This window comes from Vombatus ursinus, unplaced genomic scaffold, assembly GCF_900497805.2.
Source record: "Vombatus ursinus unplaced genomic scaffold, bare-nosed wombat genome assembly UNPS02014770.1, whole genome shotgun sequence".
Taxonomy (NCBI): domain Eukaryota; kingdom Metazoa; phylum Chordata; class Mammalia; order Diprotodontia; family Vombatidae; genus Vombatus; species Vombatus ursinus.
The window spans coordinates 24,857,293-24,883,893 of NW_020954548.1; the positions used below are offsets into that span (position 1 = coordinate 24,857,293).

A 26,601-nucleotide genomic window follows, 5' to 3' on the forward strand; every position below is an offset into this window, starting at 1 on the left:
ATAATAGATGACATATAGCCATTAAAAGTTTGCAAATCACTTTATTCATTTGAACTTCACAATAACCCTGTGAGGTATATACTATATACATGACTATCCTCATTTTATGAGGTGGTCTTGGGGCTGGTGGCAGTAAAGATGCTCTAAACTTCAGCAAAAAGCTGCCTTCCTCACAAAGTAACCCAACCAGTAGCCTATACATTGCATCTGCAGCAACAGAACTCAGACTAATAGGATTAGCCCTCCTACTAGCAGTATAATAATAGATTTTACACTGTTTATATCAACTATATTACATCCCAATTCTTTTTGAATGATACATTTCTCATAAAGGTCAGAAGACCCCTAGAGCTCTGACATGAAGAGGGACATGATGGTGAAGAGTTCAAGGACATTCCTCATCAAGCCAGTTACTCTGACATTCTGAATGAGGGAGAAGAAGCATTAATGCAGAAGGACATTCATTTAGTTCAGACTATACACAGAAGAAAATGCAGTTAATCAGCTCCAACATCAGTTTGAGGAGCAAAATAGAAAAAAAACCCTGAATCAGATTACTCTTCTTAAACCAAGGAATGAATGCAACCAAACCAGGGCAATCTGAAAGATACAGACTCCAAAAAAGGTTTAAAAGACAGTTTCATTTGAATCTAGGTAGAAGAAAAATAAAGAAAAACCCCTATTCTAGATTATATTTTTTCCCATACGAGAAAGAGAAACCAGATTGGTTTTGATATAGTTGAGGCTGAATCACATGTTCTTATTAATTCTAATAAAGTCACAGTAGATCTACTGAGGCTCAAAACAATTGTGACTTGCCCAAGGTACACATTGTCAGAAATAGGATTTAAACCCAGGTGTTTTTGACTCCAAGTTCAATGCTCTACTGAAATCCAATGAGACATCATGGCATAGAGGATCCATGTCACCCAAGCTCACAACCTAGCTGTCATCCTCAATTCCTCACTCTCATCCCCCATATCCCATCAGTGGTCAAGCTCTGTCATTTCTACCTTCATAATATCTCTCAAATATTACCCCTTCCTTCCTTTGACCCTGCCGCCACCCTGGTACAAGCTCTCATCATTTCTTTCCTGGACTAGAACAATAGCCTGCCTCAGTTTTCTCCCCACTTCAGACCATCCTCCACTCAGCTTTCAAATGAATCTTCCCTAAGCACGGGTCTGACCATGTCACCCCTCTATTCTACAAACTGTGGTGGCTCCCTATATTTTCTCCAGGGGAAAATATGATATAAAATACTGTGCTTGGCATTCAAAGTCTTTTATAACCTGGCCTCCACCTACCTTTCTAGTCTTCTTAAACCTTACTTAAATCCAGTACACTACGATCTCATGACACTGCCCTCTTTGCTCTTCCTGGAATAGGACACTTTATCTCCTGACTCTTCATTTTCATTAACTGTCTTCCAAGCCCAGAATTTTCTCCCTCTCCATCCACTGTTTCCTGCCTTCACTGGCTTCTTTCAAGGTCCAATTAAAAGTCCTACCTTCTACAAGAAGCCTTTCCTGATTCCCCTTAATGCTAGTGCCTTCCCTCCATTGATTATCTCTAATTTATCCTGTATTTTTCTTGTTTGTGCATAGTTGTTTGCACATTGTCTTGCCTATTAAACTGTTAACTCCTTGAGAGCAGGGACTGTCTTTTACCTTTTTGAATCAATACTCTGAAATGATATTGATTAATAGTTATCTATCTTGGCCTTATTCTTCCATGATTTAGGTATTAGGATCATATTTGTCTTATAAAGAGTTTTGTTTGATAGAGTGCTTTCTTTCTCAATATTTGAGAATAATTTGTATAACATAAGTATTAATTGTTCTTTAAAATTTGATAGAATTCTCCTGTAAATCCTTCAAAAAAAGTTCTCCTCCCATCCTCCCACTTTGGTAGTTCCTTTACAGCTAATTCAGTTTCCTTTTCTGAGACTGTATTATTGAATATCTCCATTTGATATTCTATTAGTTTTAGTATTTTGTATTTTTGAAGTTATTACTCTCTTTTCTGTTCCCAGTTCCATTGACACAATAACTTAGAAAGTTGACCTCTCATGTGGCAAATGATTATGTGTGCCTTGTGTTTTAAGTATTATTTAAGTAGAAATCTTGTGATAGCACAGAGTCAGCAAGAATACAAATGATTTCACCTTTTTGTGCCTCAGGTTTCTTATGTGTAAGATGACAGGCTTGGACTAGATGCAGCTAAGCAGAAGTGTACCAGTAAATATTTAACAACCTGATCTGTGTGGGGTGAGGTGGACCCTGTACACAAGACATGATTAACAATCAGCTCTTGTGAGCCAGTTCGAAGAGGATGCAGCATATCCCTACATCTAATGGTCCCTTCTAGCTCTAAACCTATAATCCTATAATTAATAGTATAGATTAGGTACAGAATTTTGGTGCTAGAAAGTATGGAGAAGGACCTTAGAGTTTAATCTTCCTGTTTAGGTCAATTTAATTGTCACTTAATTTTGGGAAGGAAGGTGTGCAGCAATGAGCAGGGAAGCAAATAGAATAAATTAGCTGGTTTTCTCACACTCATAAATATATCTTTTGTGACATTTGCATAATGAAAGTTTATAACTAATAACTCTGTGCAAACTTCATGCTGATGAGGAGCTAAACTTCTGTATTCTCAATTGCATTGTAGTGTTAGCATTTTTAGCCAAAATGCAACTGAATAGAAAGACTCAAAGGCCAAAAGCCACTTGTTGTATACTCTCCCAGGCAATCCTAATGTAGTGTAGTCATATTAAGTTGGAGGAGAAATCAACCAGAATCAATGGTTTATTGATATGTAAAATATTATTCATTGCAACATTGCATTTAATTTTGCCATTTAGTTAGTACCAATAGCTGTACTATGAATAATTTGACAATTAGTTTTATTTCTACAGTGTACTACTATGGAACATTAGCCTTTCATATGAATTGAAGAAAAAGCATAAAAAGGATCTTTTCAAGGCCCCTAACATTTCTTGCTGAGCATTAAGGGGCATAAGGTGGTGGGGACTGTTCTGCAGGGAACTTCTCATAAGCTGGGGGAGCATCAGGTACCTGTGGGAATGAAAAAAGAGAATGTGTTGATCAGACCTATGAACTTCGATGCAATGAAATAAATATTCACAAATTCATCCATTTAGGTCATGTTCACATTTTTCTTAGTTTTTAAGGAATACAGAACTGAACTGGGAAGAGACCTGGGTTCTAATCCTGGCTCTTTCACTAATAATCTGTGTCATGGTAAGCAAGTTAATTAGCTTCTATGCACCTCATTAAAGGTGGTGCAATAGATAGGGTATTGGATATGGAGTCAGAAAGATCTGAGTTCAAATCCAGTTTCAGGTACTTACTTAGCTGTGTGACCCTGGGCAAGTCACTTAACACTTAACCTCTGTCTGCCTCAGTTTCCTCTACTATAAAAATGAGGATAAAAATAGCACCTACATCCCAGGGTTGTTGTGATGATAAGATGAACTAGTGTTTGTAAAGTACTTAGCAAACCTTAAAGTATATATATGTGTGTGTGTATATATATATATATATATATGTATGTGTACACACATATACATATACATGTATGTGTGTATGTATATGTATATATGTGTGTGTGTATACTATAGTACACATACTATGGTATATACTATAATATATATGTATGTGTGTATATATGCTAGTTAGTATTATTATCGTTATTTCCTCATCTGTAAAAATGGGGTTGTTGTACAAGATGACCAGTAAGACTGCTTCCACTTATAACATTCTGAGATTGGGAAAAAACTTTTTTGTTGTTGTTGAAAACCAAGGTCTCCATGATAATTACAGCCTGAGAGGAAAAGTTGAATGAATGATCAGATTTAGAGCTAGAAGGAATCTTAAAGGTCATTTGTTCTGATCTTGTTTCACAGATGAAGAAAGAGAGGTATAGAGAGATGTCTGGATACTTTCTCCTCTCTCGGTTTTCATGATCGAGTTCTCTCCAGGTTCTCCTTACGTCTCTTCAATTCCTCCTCATTCTACTTTGCTGATTCATTATCCGTGTCAGATATGTGTTTAAAAGGGGGTGTCCCTCAAAGCTCTGTCCTTAGTCACCTTTTCTACTCTATCTTACTCAGTGACCTTATCATTCAGGCAGTCTGGCAGTCAGTCAGACAACAAGCATTTATTAAGTGCTTACAGTGTTCTAGGAAGGGATCCAAAGAAAGGTAACACTGTCCTTCCCCATAAGGAGCTCACATTCTAACGTGGGGAGAGAACATGCAAACAACTATGTACATATAAAATATATACGGTATAAATGAAAGGTAACCTCAGAATGGGGAGGACCAGGAAAGGCCTCTTGCTGAATGGTGACTTGATCTAGGTCTCAAAGGAAGCCAAGGAAGTCAAGAGGCAGAGGTGAGGAAGAAGAACATTCCAAGCATGGGGGACAGCCCGTGAAGAGGCAGAGTTGGGAGATAGAATATCATGTATAAGCAACAGCAAAAAGTCCAGTGTCATTGGACCATAGCATGTATGGAGGGGAGCAAAGTATGAGAAGACTGGGAAGGTTGGAAGAGATCAGGATATGGAAGGCTTTAAAAGTCAAAGAAGATTCTATATTTGATCCTGGAAGTAATAGGGAGCCACTGGAATTTATTGGAGAAGAAGGAGAGACATGGTTTGACCTGGGCTTTAGGAAGATCACTTTTTAAAAAAAAAAATGTATTTAGTATTTTATTTTTCCCCAGTTACATATAAAAACAATTTTTAATATTCATTTTTAAAACTTTGAGTTCCAAATTCTTTCCCTTCTTCCCTCCCTCCCCCCTGCATTGAGAAGCATTTTGATATAGGTTATGCATGTGTAGTCATGCAAAACATTTCCAATAAGTCATGTTGTGAAAGAAAACATATACCAAAAAACAAACAAAAAAACCCCTCAAGAACAATAAAGACAGTTTTTCAAAAGTATGCTTCAATCTGTATTCAGACGCCATCAGTTCTTTCTCTGGGGATGGATAGCAGTTTTCAGCATAAGTCCTTCAGAATTGTCTTGGATCACTGTATTACTGAGAATAGCTAAGTCGTTCATAGCTGATCATCTTACAATGTTGCTGTTACTTTGTACGCAGTACACAATTTCACTTTGCATCAGCTCATGCAACTTTATCCATGCTTTTCTGATACCATCCCACTCATTTCCCATAGCACAATAGATTCCATCACAATCACGTACCACAGCTTGTTCAGCCTCTCCCGAATTGATGAGCATCCCCTCAATTTCTATTTCTTTGCCACAAGAAAAGAGCTGCTATAAATATTTTTGTACTTATAGGTCCTCTTCCTTTTTTTGCTCTTTAAGGAAGATCACTTTGGCAGCTGAGTGTAATATGGACTGTAACAGAGATATTCTTGAGGCAGGGAGACCAGCCAGTGGGATATTGCAATAGTAATGGCATGATGTGATGAGGGTATATACCAGAGTAGTGACTGTGTGAGTAAAGAGAAGGAGACATGTACAAGAGATATTGTGAAATTACAAGACTTGCTCCATTTTAGATATGTGGAATAAACACAAATGAGGAGTTGAGAATGACATTGAAGGTCGATAGAATCGTGGTGCTTTTGAGAATAATAGGGAACTTGGGAAAGGGAAAGGGTTAAAGGAGAAAAATAACGAATGCAGTTTTGGACATGTTGAGTTTGAGATGTCTATGGGAAACCCATTTCAAGATGTCGAATAATCAGTTGTTAATATGAGATTGGAAGCCAGGAGAAAGCTTAGGGCTAGATAATTTGATCTGAGACTCTTGTTGTCATTCAATCATTTTAGTCTTGCCTGACTCTTTTGTGACCCCATTTGGGGAGTGGCAAAGATACTGGAGTGATCTGTCACTTCCTTCTCCGGCTCATTTTATAGATGAGGAAACTGAGGCAAACAGGGTTAAGTGACTTACCCAGGGTCACATAGCTTGTAAGTATCTAAGGCCAGATTTGAATTCAGGAAGATGAGTCTTCTTAACTGCAGGACTGGCACTCTGTCCACTGTACCACCTAACTGCCCCTATCATCTGCTTAGAGATGATAATTGAACCAATGGAAGCTGATGAGATTACCAAGTGAGATACGGTAGTGGGACAAGAGAAGAGGGTCCAGAACAGACCCTTGAAGGACACTGATGGCTAATGAGTATGATCTGGAGGTAGATGCAGCAAAAGAGGCTGTAAAGGGGGTAGTCAGACAAATGGGAGGAAAACTGAAAAGCAGTGTCATAAAAACCTAGAGGAGAGAACATTCATGAGAAGAGGGTAAATGACAATATCAAAGATTTTAGAAAATTCAAGAAGGATTGAGAAAAGGCCATTGGCTTTGTTAATTAAGTTTATAGCAACTCTTTTTGTGGTAGCAAAGAATTCGGAATGGAGAGGATTCCCCCATTTGGGGAATGGCTGAACAAGGTGTGGCATATGATTGTTGTGGAATACTATTGTGCTATAAGAGATGATGAGTGGGATAGTTTCAGAAAAAGAAAGACTGGGAACATTTATATGCACTCATGCAAAGTGAAGTGAGCAGAACCAAAAGAACACTGTACACATTAACAGCAATATTGTACGATGCTCAACTGTGAAAGATTTTGCTATTCTGATCAGGATAATGATCCAAGACAGCTCCAAAGGACCCATGATAAAACATGCTCTCCACTTCCAGTGAGAGTACTGATGAACTCTGAGTGCAAATTGAAGCATACTTTTTTTTAACTATTTTTCTTGTGTGTTTTGTGAGTGTTTTCTTATGCAACATGGCTAATATAGAAATATGTTTTGCATGGGAAAAAAAGATTTGCCAATTAAAAGATCATTAGTAACTTTGGAGAGAGCAATTTCAGATGTATTATGTGGTTGGAAGCCAGATTGCAAATGTTTTAGAAGTGAGTTGGGGAGGACATGGAGATACTGATTTTTCAAGGAAAGTTCCTTTGGTCAAGAAAAGGAGAAGAGATATAGGTTATATATATGCAGTCATGCAAAACATATTTCCATATTAGTCATGTTGTAAAAGAAAACACAAACCCCTCCCAAAAAAGCACAAGAAAAATAGGGTAAAAAAATATGCTTTGATCTATATTTATACTCCATCAGTTCTTTCTCTGCAGGTGGATAGGATTTTTCATTATGAGTCCTTTGGAATTGTCTTAGATCATTGTATTGCTGAATATATCTAAGTCATTCACATTTGATCATCATACAATATTGCTGTTACTATATACAATGTCCTCCTGTTCTGCTCAATTCACTTTGCATCAGTTCATGTAAGTCTTTCTAGGTTTTCATGAACTTGCTTTTTTAAAAAAATGTTAATAAGTGTATTTCAATGTAATTGGTTTCCTTTATAATCCTGTGTATTTTATTTTATGTGTTTAAAATCATACCTCCTCTAGGATAAAATAAAAAAGCCCTCTGTTTGGCATGTAAAACTCATTATAACCTTGTCCCTTCCTACCTTTCTAGCCTTCTTACACCTTATTCTCCTCCATGAATTCTATAATCCAGACACACAAGTCTATTTGTATTTCTTCAAACGCAACACCTCTTCTTCTGTCTCAGTGCCTTTGTATTGACTAATCTCTATGGCTGGAATGGTCAGTCCCCTTACACTCCCCCTCCCTCAGTTTCTTTGGCTTCCTTCAAGACTCAATTCAAATCCCACCTTCTATAGGAATCCTTTCCTGGACTTCCAGCTATCAATGCCTTCATCTTTCAGATTTTTTTCATTTACTCTCTATTTTGTATGTACCTTGTTATTTTCATGTTGTTTCCTCCACTAGTATATATGCTTGTACCTTACATCTACTTCTATTATCTTGTATGTATCTAATTGTTTACATGTTGTCTCCCCCATTAGAACATACTTATATACTAGCTAGGTGGCACAGTAGATAGAGCACCAGGTCTGGAGTCAGAAGGAACTGAGTTCAAATCCAGCCTCAGATACTTGCTAGTTGTATGACCCTATGCACCTGTTTGCCTCAGTTCCATATTTATAAAATGATTTGGAGAAGGAAATGGCAAACCACTCCAGTATCTTTGCCAAGGAAACCCCCAAAAGGAGTCACAAAGAGTCAAACATGACTGAAAACAGTAAACAACAACCACAGTAACATACTCCTTGAAGACAGGGACTGTTTTTTGCCTTTCTTTGTATCCCCAGTACCTAGTATCGTGCCTAACACATAATAAGCCCTTAATAAATGCTTACTGACTGAATGACTTACAGTAAATGACTTGCTAAAACTGGAATCTAGGTCCTCCATCTCCAGACTCAATTTTCTTTTCTCTATACCACTTTACTCCACCACACAACCCTTCCAAGAAATTGAATTTCAAAAGTACACATACATTGCATATGTGAGAGAGGGATGTTTATGACTTTTTCCATAGAATTATTTATCACTTAGCTTACTTAAGATTACAAATTACCTTTATAATAGAACTATAGAATTGTAATAATGAATTATTTTCCCCCTTTTAGAGACACTAACTCAAGTTTAATCTTCATCACGATGTGTGCACTAGTGACATACTTAACATTGAAATTGGGCTACATTCATGTCTGAAGGAAAACCAAGGCAATTTAGTCATTGCCAAGCCATCACACTGTGGCTTCTATGGCAGCTGTATCTCATGACCATAATACTCATTAAAGAAGACTCTATCCTGAGCTAGAGATGTAATACTTGATGAATTAGCATTTTCTTCATTGTATATTAACTCACCATGACTTTTGCATAGGTGACTCTAATGTTTGACAAAGTATTTTAAAATCTTTAATTTATCCCCTACATAAAATAAATTTCACAATTAATAACAGGATTTTACCTGACTTAATGTAGCTTAAGTTGCATAGAATAATCATTCCGCAAAATTTTTTTAATTATATACTAAGAGTATACTAGGTAAGTGTTGTCTAGCAGCTGAATTTGAACACAACTGATCAATTTCGATGTGTTCCTGTTCTCACGTCTGTAAGTTTATATTATCTTCCATCTTTATCGTATATATCTTATCTATACACAGTTGTTTACTTGTTGTCTTTCCCCTCCCCATCCTGCTAGAATGTAAGCTCTCTGAGGACTTTGACTGTTTTTGCCCCTTTGTTTCCATAGGGCTTACCACAGTGTTGGTATTCAATAAACATCGAATAAATGCTTATTAACTGATTGATTTAATGAGAAATAGGGGAGAGAATGTTTGCTTCAAGATCCTTATGGTATTCCTTTACTTAATTAGCTTTAAGGACATCAGCTCTGATATATTTTGTTTAGAAATACCATGCTTCAAAAAAAAAAAAGGGAAGAATGGGAAAAATATACATGTGAAAACATAACTGGTAAAAACTTACTACTCAAAATATGCAAAGAATTGCCACAATTCTTTAAAGATGGTACTAAGATCACAGATGAATAAGCAGCCCACATAAACAAATACAAACAAATAACACATAAAAAAATTCAGGCTGACATCATTGGATTGTAGAGTATATGGAAGGGAGTAAGATGTAAGAAGTCTGGAAAAGTAGGAAGGAGCCAGGTTGAAAAGAGCTTTAAATGTCAGAGTTCCTTCTATTTGATCCTGGGGGAGGCCAGGAAGCCCCTGGAGCAATTTGAGAAAGAGTGCCATGATCAATCCAATGATCAACCCAATGATCAACTCAATGATCAACCCAATGCTTTAGAACAAGTGTTCCTAATCCTTTTCTGTGTCACAGCCCCCTTCTCAGAATAATGTTTTAAAATGCATAAAATTAAATATACTGGATGATAAAGAAAACCAGTTACAATGGAATCCAGGTCCAATTATTTCCCTGCATCTAAAGTATGGGACTTTGTCATTATTGATGCTAGAAAATCTATGTGAGCAGGACAAAACTGGCGACTGTACTGGTTCTTTGTTGTGAGTGTTTTCACTTATTTAATTTGAACATAGCTACACAGGAAGAAAACAAGTAAACAAACATGATTCTGGGGGGTTAACATACCACAGAGTTATAGTTGCTGTTTTCCGGAAAGGGCCCTTTGCTGACAGGGAGGGCACCCTTATCCCTGTAGTAATTCCCCATCAGGGCTTTTCCAGTGCCAGCACAAAAGTTTTTGTCCTGAAATGTAAATTCATTGGGGGTTAGTGGGAGAAGCAAGAAGAAAATGGAGAGCAATTTCAAGTAATGAAAAAGATGTGCCACATCCCTACCCCTAGGCCCTAGACCCAATGGTAACATCTTTACCAGAGAAACCATATGGCATAGCTGACCAGACTTTGAATGGAGGCTCTTCGCCCATTTCTCTCCTCAAATGACCTTGTAATTTAATCCCTTTGTGGCAAACTTCTTTGTGCCTAAAATGAGTACGATATTAATAAACCACTAGCTGAAGTTTGATATAAATTACATGAATGTTTTGAATAATGGTGGTCCACAATTATAAAAAAAAAAATACCTCAGTGGATTTCTGTTTTTGTCCACATAGGTATTCTCTCCAACGGTACAGGTCACGTCCTATTCCATTCCTCCTCACCTCCATGGGGTCCAAGCAACATATTTGGTTTGTTGTTGTCTACTCATTTCAGTCACATCTGACTCTCTGTGACCCCATTTGGGGTTTTCTTGGCAAAGATACTAAAGCGGTTTTCCATTTCCTTCTCCAGATTTTACAGATGAGGAAACTGAGGCAAACAGGGTTAAGTGACTTGCCCAGGGTCACACAGCTAGTAAGTATCTGTGGGCACATTTGAACTCAAGTCTTCCTGACTCCAGGCCCACCACTCTTTCCACTGCACCATCTAGCTGCCCTACATACCTGAACCTTCTGCTAGTTCTTAACATTAGACAGATACCAATATTACATGTAGACTCCATATATAATCCCTTTTCTTTAATGGTCATACATCTCTTTGATGTCTGATGTCTTTGACAGCATTTTTTTGTGCATAATTCATTGTTGATAATATACTTCAGGTGACTTGTGCCTATCACATATCTTCATTGTCCTTCGGATGACTCTTTTTATTTTCTCCAGAGATTATGGTATTCTAAGCTCTATAGAATCACCAGAAGAACTATTATTTAAAAGACAAGTTTTTGTTTCTAAGAGAAACTTGACGGCATTGAAAGTAGGGCCAATTTTCCCAAATTAAATCCAGCTTATTTTCCTTCTCTAATTCAGTCCTCGGCCTAGTTTAATGTTCACCTTTAGTATCTGCCTGTAGTATATGTACTAGTAAACCAGCTGTGTTGTTTGTCATCCATCATTGTTAGACCATTGGGGATCTCTGTCCACTTGATTTTGTAAATTGTTAAAATAAACTGCTAAGCAATTGCAAATCTCATTTAGAAGGCTCAGTAATGTTCTGGGGTTTGATGCATTCAGCGTGTCCTCTACAAATAGGAACATCTGGAGGACCTCAACATCTATAAGGATTCCATCTTCCATTCAGACCACGGGCTCAGTATCCCCCCCATGACAGTGACTTGGTTAATACAATCTCTCTGTTTTATGTTTGTCTGATACCAGTCACCAGATATCATTGAACAAAGTTGCCTCTGTTGTGTTGTATCAGAGAAACTTAGATAATCTTAACATATGCACAGCAGACATCTTGTTGGAAGAAGTCTATAAGGTTACATTTTGCTCAACCAAGTGAAATAAATGCTTTTTAAATAGTCAACAAACAATAAAAACAAATGGGATCTTATATTTTCTGCATAAGGAAGAATTTGTGGCAGAAAAGACATTGGATGCTCTAGAAATTTGTCTGCCAAAGCCTGCTTATCCCTTTCTCATATTTTCATCCAAGATGCTTTTTGTATGTATATGGATTGTTATCATAAAGATTTTATAGAGATAAGAAAATTTGTGAGCTATCCTCCCATTTAGCTGCAATTTTCTTATACCGTCTGATTTCATTTATTGTAATAAGAATGTCAATACAACACCCCCAGAACTATCTAGCTTTATGTTTTCCTTTGTTTCATGCGTTGCCCACGATCAAAAAATTCATCGTCTTGTGGCCAGCCCCCTGGGGATGAACCCCTGCACTAAGCTAGGTTGGCTCCCAGGCACTAGGCAATCTATTACTGGTGCCATACTTTCCAGCATGATGTGGAATTTGCAAGAGCTAATGCCCTGCTGGCACAAGTTCAAGCCCCTAGGATCATCACCTTCATGTCCCAGTGAGTTGTTTTTCTGGGCTGACAAGGTTGTTCAATGAATCTTATATTTGACATTGACACAGAAGATACCTTTAATTTTAACATAGACATGGGAGGTACCTTTTTTGAGGAAAGTCTTTTTTGCTTTACCAAAGAGAATGCTTTTTTATAGACAATACATAATAATCACAGTGGGATCTCACATTCACTATATTTTTCAGTCAATTATGGTTACTATGGAATACCATTTGTGAACATCTGCTTGTTCCCTACTAACACTCTCATTGAGAATGTTTTAAATGCATGTGTAATTGATTCTCATAAAATTTTTCTGTAGATAAGAAAGTAGTGCTTAGGGCTATGCTTGGTATATAGTAAGTACTTAATAAATGCTTATTGATCAATTGATAGGATAAGTAGTTACTAATGTTCTGTTGTTTGCTTTTGTTTTGTTTTAATAAGGTGAAAGGTTAAGGTGCAGAGGCACCTGGGTGGCACAAGACCACCAGGCCTGGAGTCAAGAAAACTCATCTTCCTAAGTTCAAATCTGGCCTTGGACATTTACTAACTGTGTGAACCTGAGCAAGTCACTTAACCTTGTTTGCCTCAGTTTCTTCATCTGTAAAATGAATTGGAGAAGGAAATGGCAAACCATTGCAGTATCTTTGCCGAGAAAACCCCAAATGGGGTCACACAGAGTTGGATACAACTGAACAACAACAAAGCAAAACGACCTCTGTTTTCTGCCTGATCAGTTTCTACTTCCTGGTTTTCCTGTTTCCTTCAAGACTCAACCCAAATCCCACTTTTTGCAAGAAGCCTTTCCCCCTCTGAAAGAGTCTGAAAGGACTCTGCCCCAAGTTCCTAGACTGGAAAAGATCGAGCATCCTTCAGTCACTTGCAAGTCGTCTCCATCTCCCCAGCCTTTCTATCACATAGCCTCTGCAGCCTCACTGTAATCTTTCCATCCAGTGATTTTTTCCAATAGGTTCTTCAGCAATTCAGAGGAAATGGTAAAGAGAAGAGAATGACTGCCTAGCGTGAAATGAGATTGTTGATGTTAGAGTCATACACTGCCCCACCCCCACCCCCAACACACATGTATATCAATCCCAAAATTTTTGAAATTTCTGCTTTGTTTAGTGACCCAGAAAGCATTTAATCACATGACATGTAAAAATAAGAAAATCTTGACTTGATTCTCTTTTTTATTTTTTACACTCTGTGCAGATGTCTTCAGCTGTTTAACAGCTACTACATGGGATGTGGGACAGGGTTATAGAAAAAGACATTTTAATTTGCTTTCCAATTCTTCAGAAAATCCTTCTGTTAAGGTACCAGGTGAAAATTTTCCGACTTACCCAGTATGGTGAAAAGGGAGCGTGTGAGCAGTACTAACCTTCAGGGTTTTGTAGCCACTGCGTCTCTTGCAATACCAGCAGCTAAGGAGCAGCAAAATCCCCAGGATCACGGCCAAGATGCCAATTCCTGCAGCCCTGTTCCAGAAGACAGATCAATCCATCTTGCCACATGTGGATATTAGTCTAACTTACTACGAAGAAAGGCAAGCATCTATTCACAAGGGCTTTCTCTCCACACGTCCCCAAGCAGTTTTCCATCCTCCCCTTTCACTCCATATTCCACAGCAGAGTTCATTCTCACATTCTCAGCCCTTCCTCAACTGCACTTTTCAGAACCCTACACTTCTGCAGAGGTCAGGGATGTTTTCTAGAAGTCTATCAAGTGTGTGTCTTAGATTAGCAATGCAAATTAGTATGTGCAAAGAGAAGACAGATTCCAGTCTTAGTAATACTACCACTATAACTACTGATGATGATTATGAAAATAATAAAGAGGCAGCTAGGTGACACAGGAGATAGTGTGCTAGACCTGGAATCAGGAAGACTTGAGTTCAAATTCAGCCTTGACATTTACTACTATTACTACTACTACTACTATTACTACTACTACTACTACTACCACTACCACCACCACCATCACCACCACCACCACTACCACCACTACTACTATTACTACATGATAATGACAACTAGCATTTATCATTTATACTTTAAGGTTTGCAAACAGCTTTACATAGGTTGCTTCATTTGATCCTCACAACAACCCTGAGGGGTCCTGTTGTTATACCCATTTCACAGCTGACAAAACTGAGTCTGAGGCATGTTAATTTGTCCAAAATTCAGGTCTTCCTAACTCCAAGCTTCCCCTACCCTATCCCCCATCCACTGTGCCACCCAGCTGCCTCCTAGTCAATCCTCCTGTCAGCATCGGCTCTCACTCTTCACCCCAGTCCCTGCATCAACCCCATGTCTGCACATTGTGAGGCTATACCAGAGAAAAGCTACAAGCTGCACCATAACTTCTGCTAGCAAGAACGTACATCATGTTCACCTTCATGCCTGTGCTACTGATTCAGAAGCAAAGACATCAAAAGCAGAGCAGACATTTGGAGGAAAGGGGCAGAAATATTGCACAGGAGGATTGACTAGGAAGCAGTTGGTGGCTCAGTGGATGGGGGATAGGGTAGGGAAAGCTTGGAGTTAGTAAACTATAAATTATAAACTACCAAAGAAAAAAGAATGAATATGTACCAGAGGATGTTTTGTTTAAGTGGGGCTTTTTTAGAGAAAAGAATTTTGGTTATAGGACAATATTTATTAGAGAATCATTGTATCAAAATAAACATTAATTAAATAAATCAACAAATAAACTGAATTAGATATGGGATCACTGGGAAACAGGACTGAAGGTTTTCCTGAAAGGTATCTTTAGGAACCCTATTTTCCCTGAATATACAATTCTCTGGGATAGGAACATTGGCATCATCAACATTCTATGGCAGGGAACAGAGAAAATGGAAATCAAGGTCTTCATGGGCCATGTAGAAACATACTATAACATCTAAGGATGTGAAGAGACAACTCTGGAAATTCTGAAGAAAGTGAGTTAATGCCTACCATGTATATTTCATTATTTGCCCATTTTATTTACCCCCTTTACACCATAAAGAGAATGATTTTTAGTCAACTTTCAAAGATGCACTGTTAGGAAATACAAAATCTCTAGTAAAAATACCCCTATTCTTTTTCTCTAGACAAGGTAAGTGAGAATTTTGTCATTCTGTAAGTTCTTCTGAGCTAGGTAGTTGGTAAAAATATGCTGATCCTGATATTTGGGAAATACCAGTAGTATTTTGAATTACTTTTTCAAATTGACCTCTTCTTCCACTGCCCTGGAGAAGAATTAATCATTCTACTTGCACCAATATTTGCCTCCTCAGATCTTGGAATTTAGTTTCAAGTAACTATATGCTGGTTTACTTTTGCATAGGTTGAAAAATATAGACATGCCCCATATTTCAGCAATCAACAGAACTGTCGAAATGAATGTGAGGTGTCAGTCTGTCACTCTATATTTCTGGTTCATAAAGACAACTCCTTCCTGGTGGGTGTCCAAAACACCATGTCACTGAGGATGCCACAGCCTATCTAACATAACTCCTTTCAATAATGACATAACAGAAGCAATCTATGAAAATTTATAGCAGACCTGCCACCTTTTTACCAACCTCAACGAATGAATGAACAAATCTTTTCCTTTATAGTCACAACTTCTATAGTGAGGGCTCCCTATCCATTTGAGTCACAAGTGCTGTGACTGGGAATAGCCCCCAGTTCCCTTGCCCTTTGCCCCTTCTGGAAATTTCTAAGAAATAATTTATGTAACCTAGCCCAGCTGTCCTAGAGGAAATGGGAGGAAAACAAAAAAAAAAAATGGTAAAAGACTGACAATGACTCTCGGAATCCTAAAAGACCCAATGATAGGTTCTGATATAATCAGGAGGTTGTGGTATATGTCAAGTCAACTAGCACTTATTAAGCATTCATTCAAAGTTATTATTAAGCCTCATTCAAATTCAATTCACTTGCAAGTCAAGACATCACCTTCCTGATGACATTCTCTTTGAGAATGAAGGACAAACAACAAAGCATTTACTATATGCCAAGCATGGGCCGCTAGGTGGCACCATAGTGCATAGAGTGCCAGGTGTTAAGTAAGGAAGATTCATCTTTCTAACTTCAAATCTGGTCTCAGACACTTACTAGCTGTGTGACCCTGGGCAAGTCTCTTAACCTCTGTCTTCCACAATCTGGCTCCAATGTGCACTCTCCAGTTTAAATTCCATACTACTCCCCGTCACACATTCTATTTTCTACACAAATTAGATTATTTTTCTATCCCCTGTTCTTCCATCATAAATTTCCTCAACTGTAAAATGGGAGTAATAATAGCTCTTACGTCTCTTGAGGATCAGATGAGATCTTATTTCTAAAGCACTTAACACAGTGCCTGGCACATGGTCAGTGCTTAATAAATGTTTTCCTTTCTTCCTCTACTTACATACTCTAGATTGTTGTTGCTATTGTGGAGTGCCTTTTTTTAACCACAGGGCCATTTTTATTTAAGTCAGAATGTTTTGGGGGAGGGGGACAAGGGTAGATGGCTCTAGACCTCAGGTTCCTCTGCTATAAAATGAAGGCCTTAGATTAAATGACCACTATGGCTCCTTCCAATTCAACGTTCTGTGATCTTTGACTGTCCTGAAATACTGGCGTTTGATTTTCTGCTTAATATAATAATAATGATAATATAATATGTTGACAAAGAAGTATCAAGCAAATGGTAAAGTCCTACAAATTTGTTTAGAGGAACGGAAGAGTTTATGATGGCAATTCAGGGTTCGGGTCACCATTATCCTAAATTTTAAGAGGCTATCTTTACAGAATAAAATGAGCAGAACCAAGAGAATGTTGTATACAGAAAGAGCAAAACTGTTCGAAGAGTAACTGTGAATGACCAAGCTATTCTGAGTAATATGAACATTCAGATCAACTATGAAGGACTTACAAAGGAAAATGCTATCCACCTCCAGAGAAAGAACTGATTTATGGAAGCATGTATGGTATGGTCCCCCCCCCCACCCCACCCCGCCACACACACGCATGTGCGTGAAACGTTAACCTTCTCTAATGCAGGGTTGGGAGGTAGGGAGGGAGCCAATTAGGAACTCAAAATGTAACAAAAAAGAAAAATAAGATTAAATAAATAAAATGCTTATTGATTTTTTTTTATTTTAAAAGACGATTATCTTTAACGAACCCTAGCCGTCGTGATCGAGGATAAAGTCAAAACTGTGCAGCACATCACAACAATCTGTCAAAATTTAGCACCACCTGAATATATAGCATGGTACAACACGGTGGTATTGGAGACTTGGAAAGAGAAGAGAAAATGGGAAACAACCACCATGAGGACTGCAACGACGAAACCAAGAAGGGAAGAATAGAAGGAGCATCCTGTTGATGTGAGGCAAATTTGTAGTGAGTCCATTTTAGCCGGTGGTGTGACTTCTTTCTCCTTCAGAGGACCAGAGAAAGCGCATGGCGGGTAAAACCTAGGGTTGGGATTTGTCAGCAGCTTCGTACACAGTTGCTGGCATGCTGTCTCCACCATTAGACTGGGAGCTCCTTGAAGGCACGGACCGTCTTTTGCCTTTCGTTGCATCCCCAGCACTTAGCACAGTGCCTGGCACCTAACAGGTGCTCAATAAACATTTGTTGACTGACTGACTGATGAGTTCCCCACACCTGGAGTGCTTACTGAGTAACTGCTTGGCAGAGGAGGAGGGAGAGTTGTATTCATCGATGGTGATTAAAAACAAGAGATAAAATATTTTTAAATTAAAGGGGTTGGATCAGTTGCTCTATACCAGCCTTTATGGACTTCTCTCTAAATTCTGCTATAAATAACATAGTTATTCCTTCTTCCAGCTTCCAAGAGAGCAAAACACTAAACACTGAATTCTCCCTCAGGGAAAGTATAAGACTGAAGAAGGACAATTTATTCACGCTGACATACAAGGCATTGTTAAATGGGCCCTTGAGAAACTACCAAGTGGTTTTCACCAAATGAATTCAGCATTCTATCAGATCTGTAACTAGAGTGGGATGGCTGAGGCCTTCTCCTGAGGACCAGCATCCCAGAGAGTATCCTTCTCCACATAGTCCTCTGGCCTGCCAGCTCGGAGCGGCCTGTGGGACCACTTCCAGTGTTCTGCCACAATACTGTGCCTTTCTTCTTCCTTATTTTTCCAGGCTTATTCTACAATATTCATTTTTACACTCTCTTTGGTCCATCCAAATTGGCTTTTTCTTCTTCACTCGTAACATTCCATCTCGGGCCTTCATGCTTTTATATAGGCTGTCCTTCATGTCTGGAATCTACTTTTTCCTCACCTCCACTTCTTAGAATCCTTAGCTCTCTTCAAAGTTCATTAGATCTAAGTTGTCAGTGTTCTCTCCCTCCTCAAATTACCTTGAATTTATTTTTCTGTGTATATGTTATATCCCTCCCCATTCTCCCCACTTCCCACCCCCCATCAAATAGACTTCAGTGATCTCAGGGATTGTTTTTCATTTCTGTCATTTGATCCGTAGGGCCTAGCACAGTGCCTTGCCCTTAGTAGGCATATGTTTGTTGAATTGTCCGAAATGTTGCTAAATCTTAAAAAACATCCAGTTAAAATTCTGTTTATCCCCATTTCTTAGCCATTTGTAGTAGTGAAGTACTTAGGAACCACAAATTCAGAGGATAGGAGGCACCTCTAAGGTTATCTAGTCCAAGGTCCACCCAAAATGTAAACACTGTTTACAACATTCCTTCATTCTTTTTTTGTGACAATTGGGGTTAAGTGACTTGCCCAGGGTCACACAGCTAGTATGTGTCAAGTGTTTGGTCTAAGGTCAGATTTGAACCCCGGTCCTCCTGACTTCAGGGCTGGTGCTTTATCCACTGCACTACCTAGCTGCCCCATGCTTACAACATTCCTAACTGGTCATTTAACTTCTAATGAGAGATTTCCATGGATGAAGAACTTAGTGATATTTTCTGCCCATTCAGATTTTGTTAAGATTTCCCTTAACATGTTGTTGAGTTGAACTTCATAGATGTTGAGTTGAAGTCTGTTTCTCTGTAATTAATTATGAAGGTCAATTATTGACCCAATTATAATTGGGTTCCCTAGCTTCTTCCTAATGAGGAGCTACTTTTGTCTTCCCCAAAGATCAGTACTTTAGTACAGTGCCTGACACAAAGTAGGTGCTTAATAATTGCTTGTTGACTTGACTTGATCTCTAGGCATAGATATGGAAGAGGGAAAAGATATAGGCACTGAGAGTGCAAATTACTGACAAAGGGAAGTGATACCCCCTCCTTTCTATGAAGGCTCTGAAATCTACTGAATCATAATCTGTTGTTTGGAGAGCCCTAGGTCAGAAGATAGAATTGGAGATAACCAGAGATGTAAATCTTTTTTTCCAGATCCATTTAGCTTGCCAGCATAGATATGCCAAGAATGGAACTTTGTCTAAGCATTGGTAGCAATTCCACATTAAGTATATCTCTTACAGTGTCATTGGGGGTGGGGAGAGATAAGATTACAGCATTAAAGTGTCTGAGTGAGGGTCCTTTAGAATCACAATCCAAAGTAGAGGCTTCCAGAGTAATAGGAAAGCAGCTCCTCAACTGTGGGCAAAGATTAGCCAGAGGTTGATGTGAACACCTAGATAGCTTTGGCCTTGAGGCTGAAAGTTGCTGGTCAATGTCATCACCTTGGATTTGGGCCAGTATGTTCCTGTGCATATGAAACAAATAACTGCTTATCACCCTTTGCTTCCTACCCTTATTGGGTGTCATATGAACTGCCCATGTGACCCTCCTGCCCTTGTTTTGTTTTCAGTGATTTCTCAAGGCTTATTGCTGTTCCAGAGTAATTTGCATGTCCAGGCTCAATTACCACTAGGGAAGACAGGAAATGGAAAGCCAAGTAAGGAGTGGGGGTAAAGAAAGACCTCTCTGAATGTCAAAACTCAGTGGGAGATACTGAGCAGTTGAGAAGTACCCTACCTAAGAGCAGAGGGACAGGGACACATACGTGAAAATTCACTCAAATGTGTTCAAGAGTGAAAAATGGAGACTCATTTGAGCAGGGCAAAAAGAAGATGGTTCTCACAGAATCTGAGCAAGTCCTTTGTAGTCTGGAGAAGAAGGAAAAGATATAAGTTCTGATTGTGCAAATCACTGACAAGGGAAGTGATTCTTCTCCTTTCTAGGACGGGAAAAGGGTCTTCTATGGAACACATCAAAGAACAGAAAGATTAAGTACTTTAGTGTCATCCTGACCCAGAGCATGAGTTAGGACATTGTCAGTACCTCCCCTGGTTCAGAATCCCTTAAGAAACTTAAGCCACTTCCTGAGAAGGAGCAACTGCCTAAAAACTTCAACATCAGAGAGTAAATATCTACAGCTACCCTGACCCTTGGGATTAAGGTATTATAACACTGTTAGTCTCTCCTGGTCCAGATGTTGGACAGCTAGCACCATCTCCTGGGAAAAAGAACAATTGCATCTATAGACAGAAAGTCAATGATAGGGAGTAACTGGGACACAAAGCTGGGTTGGTGAGTCCCTAACCCTGCTCCCTGATGAATCACCAATCAGGGCAGTACTGTGAGTCACACAGCTGATGAAAGGGACCCTCTCTGGGCTCTAGGGTGAGTCCTTTCTGCGGTCTTCACTCTGTAAATAAAAATTGTTCTATGTCTGATGCCTTGTGAACCTGAGGACTTTTAGGGGGAAATTGTCAACTTGTCATGGCTAGTGACATTCCTAGATACTACCTGAGTAGATACAAACAAGTATGAGAAGCAGAGGTTCCCAAAGGGACCCAAGCCCATCATATTACAAGAGAATTTCTGACACAAGGATTATACACTAAGATGTGAATATTTATACTAAAATTCTCTAACCTTAATATTAGCACCTACACAAAATTCCCTAAAACATATTTCTAGATTTGGGTCATTTCCTGGCATCAAAATGACACCAATTCCGTCTTTTAGACCACTGACTCTCAAATTGTGACCTACCAGCAGATTTGAGGCCTTTCCTAATTGTTCTCTCAGTGGTTGTTACCAGCAACCTAACCTCTTTCATAGATCATAGAGTGTGAGAGCTTGAAGAGACCTTAAAAGATTACCCAGCAACACCCTCTCACCTTGCAAATAAAATTGTACTAAGAAAGGTTAAATTACTTGCCTAAGGGCCTAAAGTACATAGTTGGCAATTGGACCCAGATCAGCACACTTCAGATCTAGTGTAATTTCTAGGGTAACGCACTGACCCTTTCAACTCTTTCCGCAAAGGTGAGGCACACATAGAGGGGTCCTGCTATGTCCTACTCAATCAAAACCCACCCTGAGCCAAACCACTGTCAAGGCAGACCAAAAGAATAGCCCTACACAATAAGGGATAAAAGAACTTTTCCATGAAGTGAAATCTCAGTTGAAGCTATGTGGTTAATCTAAGAATTAGATGAATTTCTTTAATTCCAGGGCCAAAAAACTGCATTTTCGTAGGCCAGGAGTAGAAAAAATATGTCCCTGCATGTAGGTTTTATACTCTTTAACTTCAAAACCTGGTTTGCTGGGATTTCCAGTATAAAGGGAGGGGGAACCTCCCCTTGTTAACTGCTTGTCTGCTCAGTGGTCCACCTGCCACTTCAATGATCATCAGACTTTGAAGAAAATCAGAAATAACTTCTCATTAGGAAAAGATTGGAAACTCCTGACCTAGGCCTTTATAACAAATATTTGCATTTATAACTTAATCCTCTTAAGGATTTTTAAAAATTGTACCCAACCTCTTCAAAGGACCAATATCTTCCATCATGAGTTTACAGAAAGGTATCTCATGAATGAGGAAATTTCATCTTCAGGATTTTCATTTAGAAAGCTCACTCACTTGTTGCTAACAACCAGATGAAGGGAGTAAATTCCATCTGGTTACTGTATGTTAACCAGTTTTCACAGCCTGTCTGTTTCTGGACTTGTTTTATTCGAAGGATTTTTCACCAATTCCCCAAACCAGCCTGTTACATCCTATGCTTTTCAGTTCCTAAGGGAGGCTGGCCTGACCAGGAAGCTTAAGTTGGCCATCTATCAGAGAGAGCTGAATACTGAGATTATCCCAAAAGTCTTAGGGCAGTTTTAAGTTTCAATTGTTTAAAACTGCTCTAAGACTTTGGAACACCCTATACAAAAACTTGGATTAGATCATGTCATTTCTCTGCTCAACAATCTTTAGTGACTGCCTGTTGTTTATCTAGTAGAGTTCAACCTTCTCTGACTGGCATTCAAGGCCTTCTATAGTCAGATGCCACCTGACCTTTCTTGCCTTACCTCAAATTCCACCATATACTTTATGGTGCAGCCAACCCTATTATTCTCTGCACCACCACCAACCCCTCCCAGCCATGCCCCATGTCTTCTCACCTTGAATATTTTCGCTCTCCCTCTTCTCAATGCTTAGAATTAACCTCATTCAACTTTTTCCTTTATGGAATTCCTACTAATCTTTAAGGCCCAACTCAGACACCACCTCCTCTCGAGGCCTTGCCTAATCCTGCCTGGCTGCCAGCTCCTTTCCTCTTTAGACTTCACAGAACCTTTTCTCTTCTAATTCTCTAATATGCTTATAAGGTAATATTTTGTCTTATCCCTCTACTAGATTAGAAACTCTAGGAAGGCAGGGACTGTGTCTTAATCCAAACTATAACTCCTCCAATGTCTAGCGCAGCGCTTTACAATACAATGCAACAAATAATTTAAGCCCTGACCGTGTGCTAGGATTCAAATAAGAAAAAGAAAGATAATCCCTCCTCTCAAAGAGCTTACAATCTAATCGGGGAAGACAATGCAAAAAAAGGAAGCTGAAAAGCTGATTGGAGTGGGGGGGTGTACCCTGGTAGGGTCATGAAGATGGTAGAATCAGCTCCAAACAGTGCATCTGGTGGGAAATGAAGAGTTGGCTGGGCTTCTGAGCCTTCTTTAAATGGCGGTGTGGCAGGAGTATTTTGTTTTGCCCTCCAGCCCTCCAATAAGAGCAGCAGAAGGAAGTTCATATGTAGCAGACCTTGAATAAATACTGACTTCATTGTACTACATTGTTTTGTCCCTCTCTGCTACTCCTCCCTATTCCTCTCTCTCTCCCATCCCACTCCCGATGTTTTTCCTTATCATAAGATGATCTTCCCTTACTGAAAGGTTACTGTTCATTTGAAGATTATACTTGTTTTATTCACCCTGAATTAATACATCAGTTCCAACCCTTGTCCAACAACATGCATCTAAGGAAAGTCTATCTGCCCCTTTGTTCTTGCGGACACCATTTCTTACTCTCACCATCGCCCCATTCCACCACCAAATAAGTCTATTCCCGGAATTTCTGGGTTTGGGCAATTTATAGTATGTAACATTAGGAGAGACTCCCTCATTTTCTAGATGAGGAAATTAAAGCAGAGAGAGGTTGACTGATTTACCCAAGGTCATACAGGTGATAAGTGGTGGAGCCAGGCTAATTCCAGGCTCTTTCCACTATGCCACACCACTTATCTTCCATCTCCAAACCACCTTCAAAACCTTAAATACATTAGACCCAGCAGAATGATTTTCAGAGCATGTGTTGTAGGCAAGGTCAGAAAGCCAGACAGTATCCAGGTTGGGAGCTTTGGACTTGGTTCCAGTAAAATAGAATTCAGACAAAAATGCAAAGCCCACCTTTTTTCACCCTAGATGACAGCACCTGGCCTCAAACAATCCTGAACCTGGCTGTCTACCTACCTCAATTAAGCAGAAAATTTTTTCCCCTTGTGTCCCACATTCTGTGGGAACAGACACAAATCACATTATGGACAGGCAGACACATTCTGAGATGGATAAGCTTCCATCCACACGCTACAGGTTGGAAATCTGAGTTGAGTTTTAGACTTACTCTTCTGCCTTAATGTGAGAAGGAGACTTCTTTTTCTTGAGGTAGGCATGTATGAAGTGAGCATTTTCTTTTGGCATCTTGTGAAGGCAGAGTAAAAGTTACCTAACAGGAAGGATGACACCAAGATCATTTATTGAAACCAGAACTAACTCAAGAGTCAATCCCTACGGTCTTAGTATCAGAAAACCTTCATTCAAGTGGTAGCCCCAACATTTAGTTGCTGCATCGTTCTTGGCAAATCTCTTAACCTCCCTGAGTCTACATTTCCTTGTCTATATTATGTGGATGATATTCTGTTAGGGGTTTTGCTTAACTGTGTTTTTGAGAAATGTACTTTTAGCAGTTTGTTTGGGTGGTTGTTGGAAAGCTTCTGCTGTAGCAAAACAACATGTGTCAACTTTTAAAAATAAAAGAAAATGGGAGGAAATTTTGTACCTGGCCTCATGTGAGCATTGTGAGGAAACATTTTGTAAATGAAAGAAAGAGGGAGGGGAAGAAAAGGAAAGGAAAAGAGAGGAGAGGAGAGGAGAGGTGAGGAGAGCAGAAGAGAGGGGAGGATTTTTTAATTATTAAAAAATAATAATGGAGGAGGAGAGAATTTTAATTATTAAAAATGATGACTAACATTTACATAGCATTTTTAGGTTTGCAAAGCACTTTACAAATATTATCTTATTTGATCCTCACAACAACCCTGGGAGGTAGGTGCTTTGATTATCACCATTTTAGAGATGAGAAAACTGAGCCTGAGAAGGGTTAAATGATGTGTCTAGAGTCACACAACTAGGAGGTGTCTGAGACAGAATTCACCCTCAGGTCTTACAGGTACAATGCTCTTATCCACTGTTCTACCTAGTTGACAAGACAAGTCAGATCCATGAATGGGTTTTATTTTGTTTTGTTGCTACTTTAAGGGTCTATACTTTTAGTAGTCTTCTTTAAAACCCAAAATCAAAGCAGAACAGCAGGTGGAAATTTTTCGCCCTACAGCATTTACTTATCTTCCCTTTTGGCAGTTCTAGGGATTTTCTATTATTCACTCCCCATGGGGAGGTTCATTAATGGCCATTAAATAGGAAGCAAATGGACTAGAAAAGGAAGAGGCTTAACTGAATAAAATGATTGATTCCATGAAGTATATGAAGGTAATTTACATCTTAGTCTCCCTGCCCCCCCTGCAAAATGACAGCCAAACTCCCATATCTCAGCTGAATAATGTAGTGTCAGAACAATTTGTTCTAAATTGCATAATCCCAAATTAACTACTATTAAATTAATTTGTACTTGTAAACACATACCCTATGCTCAGATCCTAATAAAACTGAAACTTAAGAAGATTTTAACCTTAAGAGTTGTGTGCTACGGGGAATTTTATGGAAGGTCATAGACAACCATCATACAACATGAGAAATCAAAAAGCCTTGTGCTCACCCCTGGGGAGGGCATGCTCACAATGTGAAAAGCTCTTAAAACTGCCTGTGCAGAACCTTAGAGATCATCTGGTCTATGCCCTTACAGAGGAGATGGAGAGCCCACAGAGGGGCAAGTATCTTTGCCTGAGACCACCTAGGAAGTAAGCAGTATAGCTTGTACCAATGAGCAACTAAAAACTTAATAATAGTAACATTAACCATAATAATATTGTAATAATGATAATTACTAGATAATTACTAGTGGTTAAGGTTTAAGGGCAGGAGAGATACCACTGGGAAGGAATAACTTAGCAGAGAGGTGAGTGCCTTGGCCTGGAGACTTGGTAACAATGCACTTTAAGGTTTTTCAAAGAACTTTTAAATATTCTCGTTATTAATTAATATTTATATTTGAATTATATTATTTAAGTAACTGGAGTATATGTTGGGGGTGGGGTGGCAAAATAGAGAGTCAAATTGAACAAAGCATCGAAGTTTCCAAGAAGATACCTAAATATTTCGCTCAATTCTTTGATCTCCTTTTCAAGGAGAGACGAGGAAGAAAAAGCCTAGGAGGGAAAAGAGGGAAAAGAAACATTTCCACAATTGTAGACCTAATGAGAACTGTCTTCCATGTCTATGTTTTTCTGCAAAACAGATTCAGGAAAGAAACTGCACTGAAGGTCAAAACCTATGTAAGAAAGGTGAATGGTCAGCAGAGCCCATGTAGGGCTTCCCAAAATTAGTATCAAAATTAAAGGAAGAAAATCCTGGATAAGTGGAGCCCTTACCTTCCTTGTAGATCTGCCTTCTGCTCCGTAGCTGTTAAGACATGTGATGATTAGTCCTCTTTTTCTTAATCTCTTGGTTTCTGAGTTTTACTCTCATGATGGTCACGGGTTAGGATTCCTGAGACTGAAGCCTATGGAATTTATTTAATTGGCATGAAAGGAGTAAACTGAGAGGGACCTCTTCCCAACCTCATTCCTCGTCTTGACAACTGCCCCTTAATATATAAGTATTTGCTTCCTGATTTCTACATCAGATTAATTCCACCCCATTCTTCTGT

At 38.9% G+C, this 26,601-nt stretch overlaps 1 protein-coding gene across 1 annotated transcript; it reads right to left on the reverse strand.

The window, feature by feature from the left end:
* Positions 1–2,865: 2,865 nt before the first annotated feature.
* On the reverse strand, positions 2,866–26,357 carry MLANA (melan-A). Its single transcript, XM_027862673.1, has 5 exons — positions 26,324–26,357; positions 24,121–24,222; positions 13,609–13,705; positions 10,044–10,160; positions 2,866–3,080 (listed from the first exon to the last, which is right to left on the reverse strand). The coding sequence occupies exons 2-5, from the start codon at positions 24,195–24,197 to the stop codon at positions 3,012–3,014; spliced, it is 360 nt and encodes a 119-aa protein (XP_027718474.1). The 5' UTR covers positions 24,198–24,222; positions 26,324–26,357; the 3' UTR covers positions 2,866–3,011.
* Between the last annotated feature and the right edge of the window lie 244 nt (positions 26,358–26,601).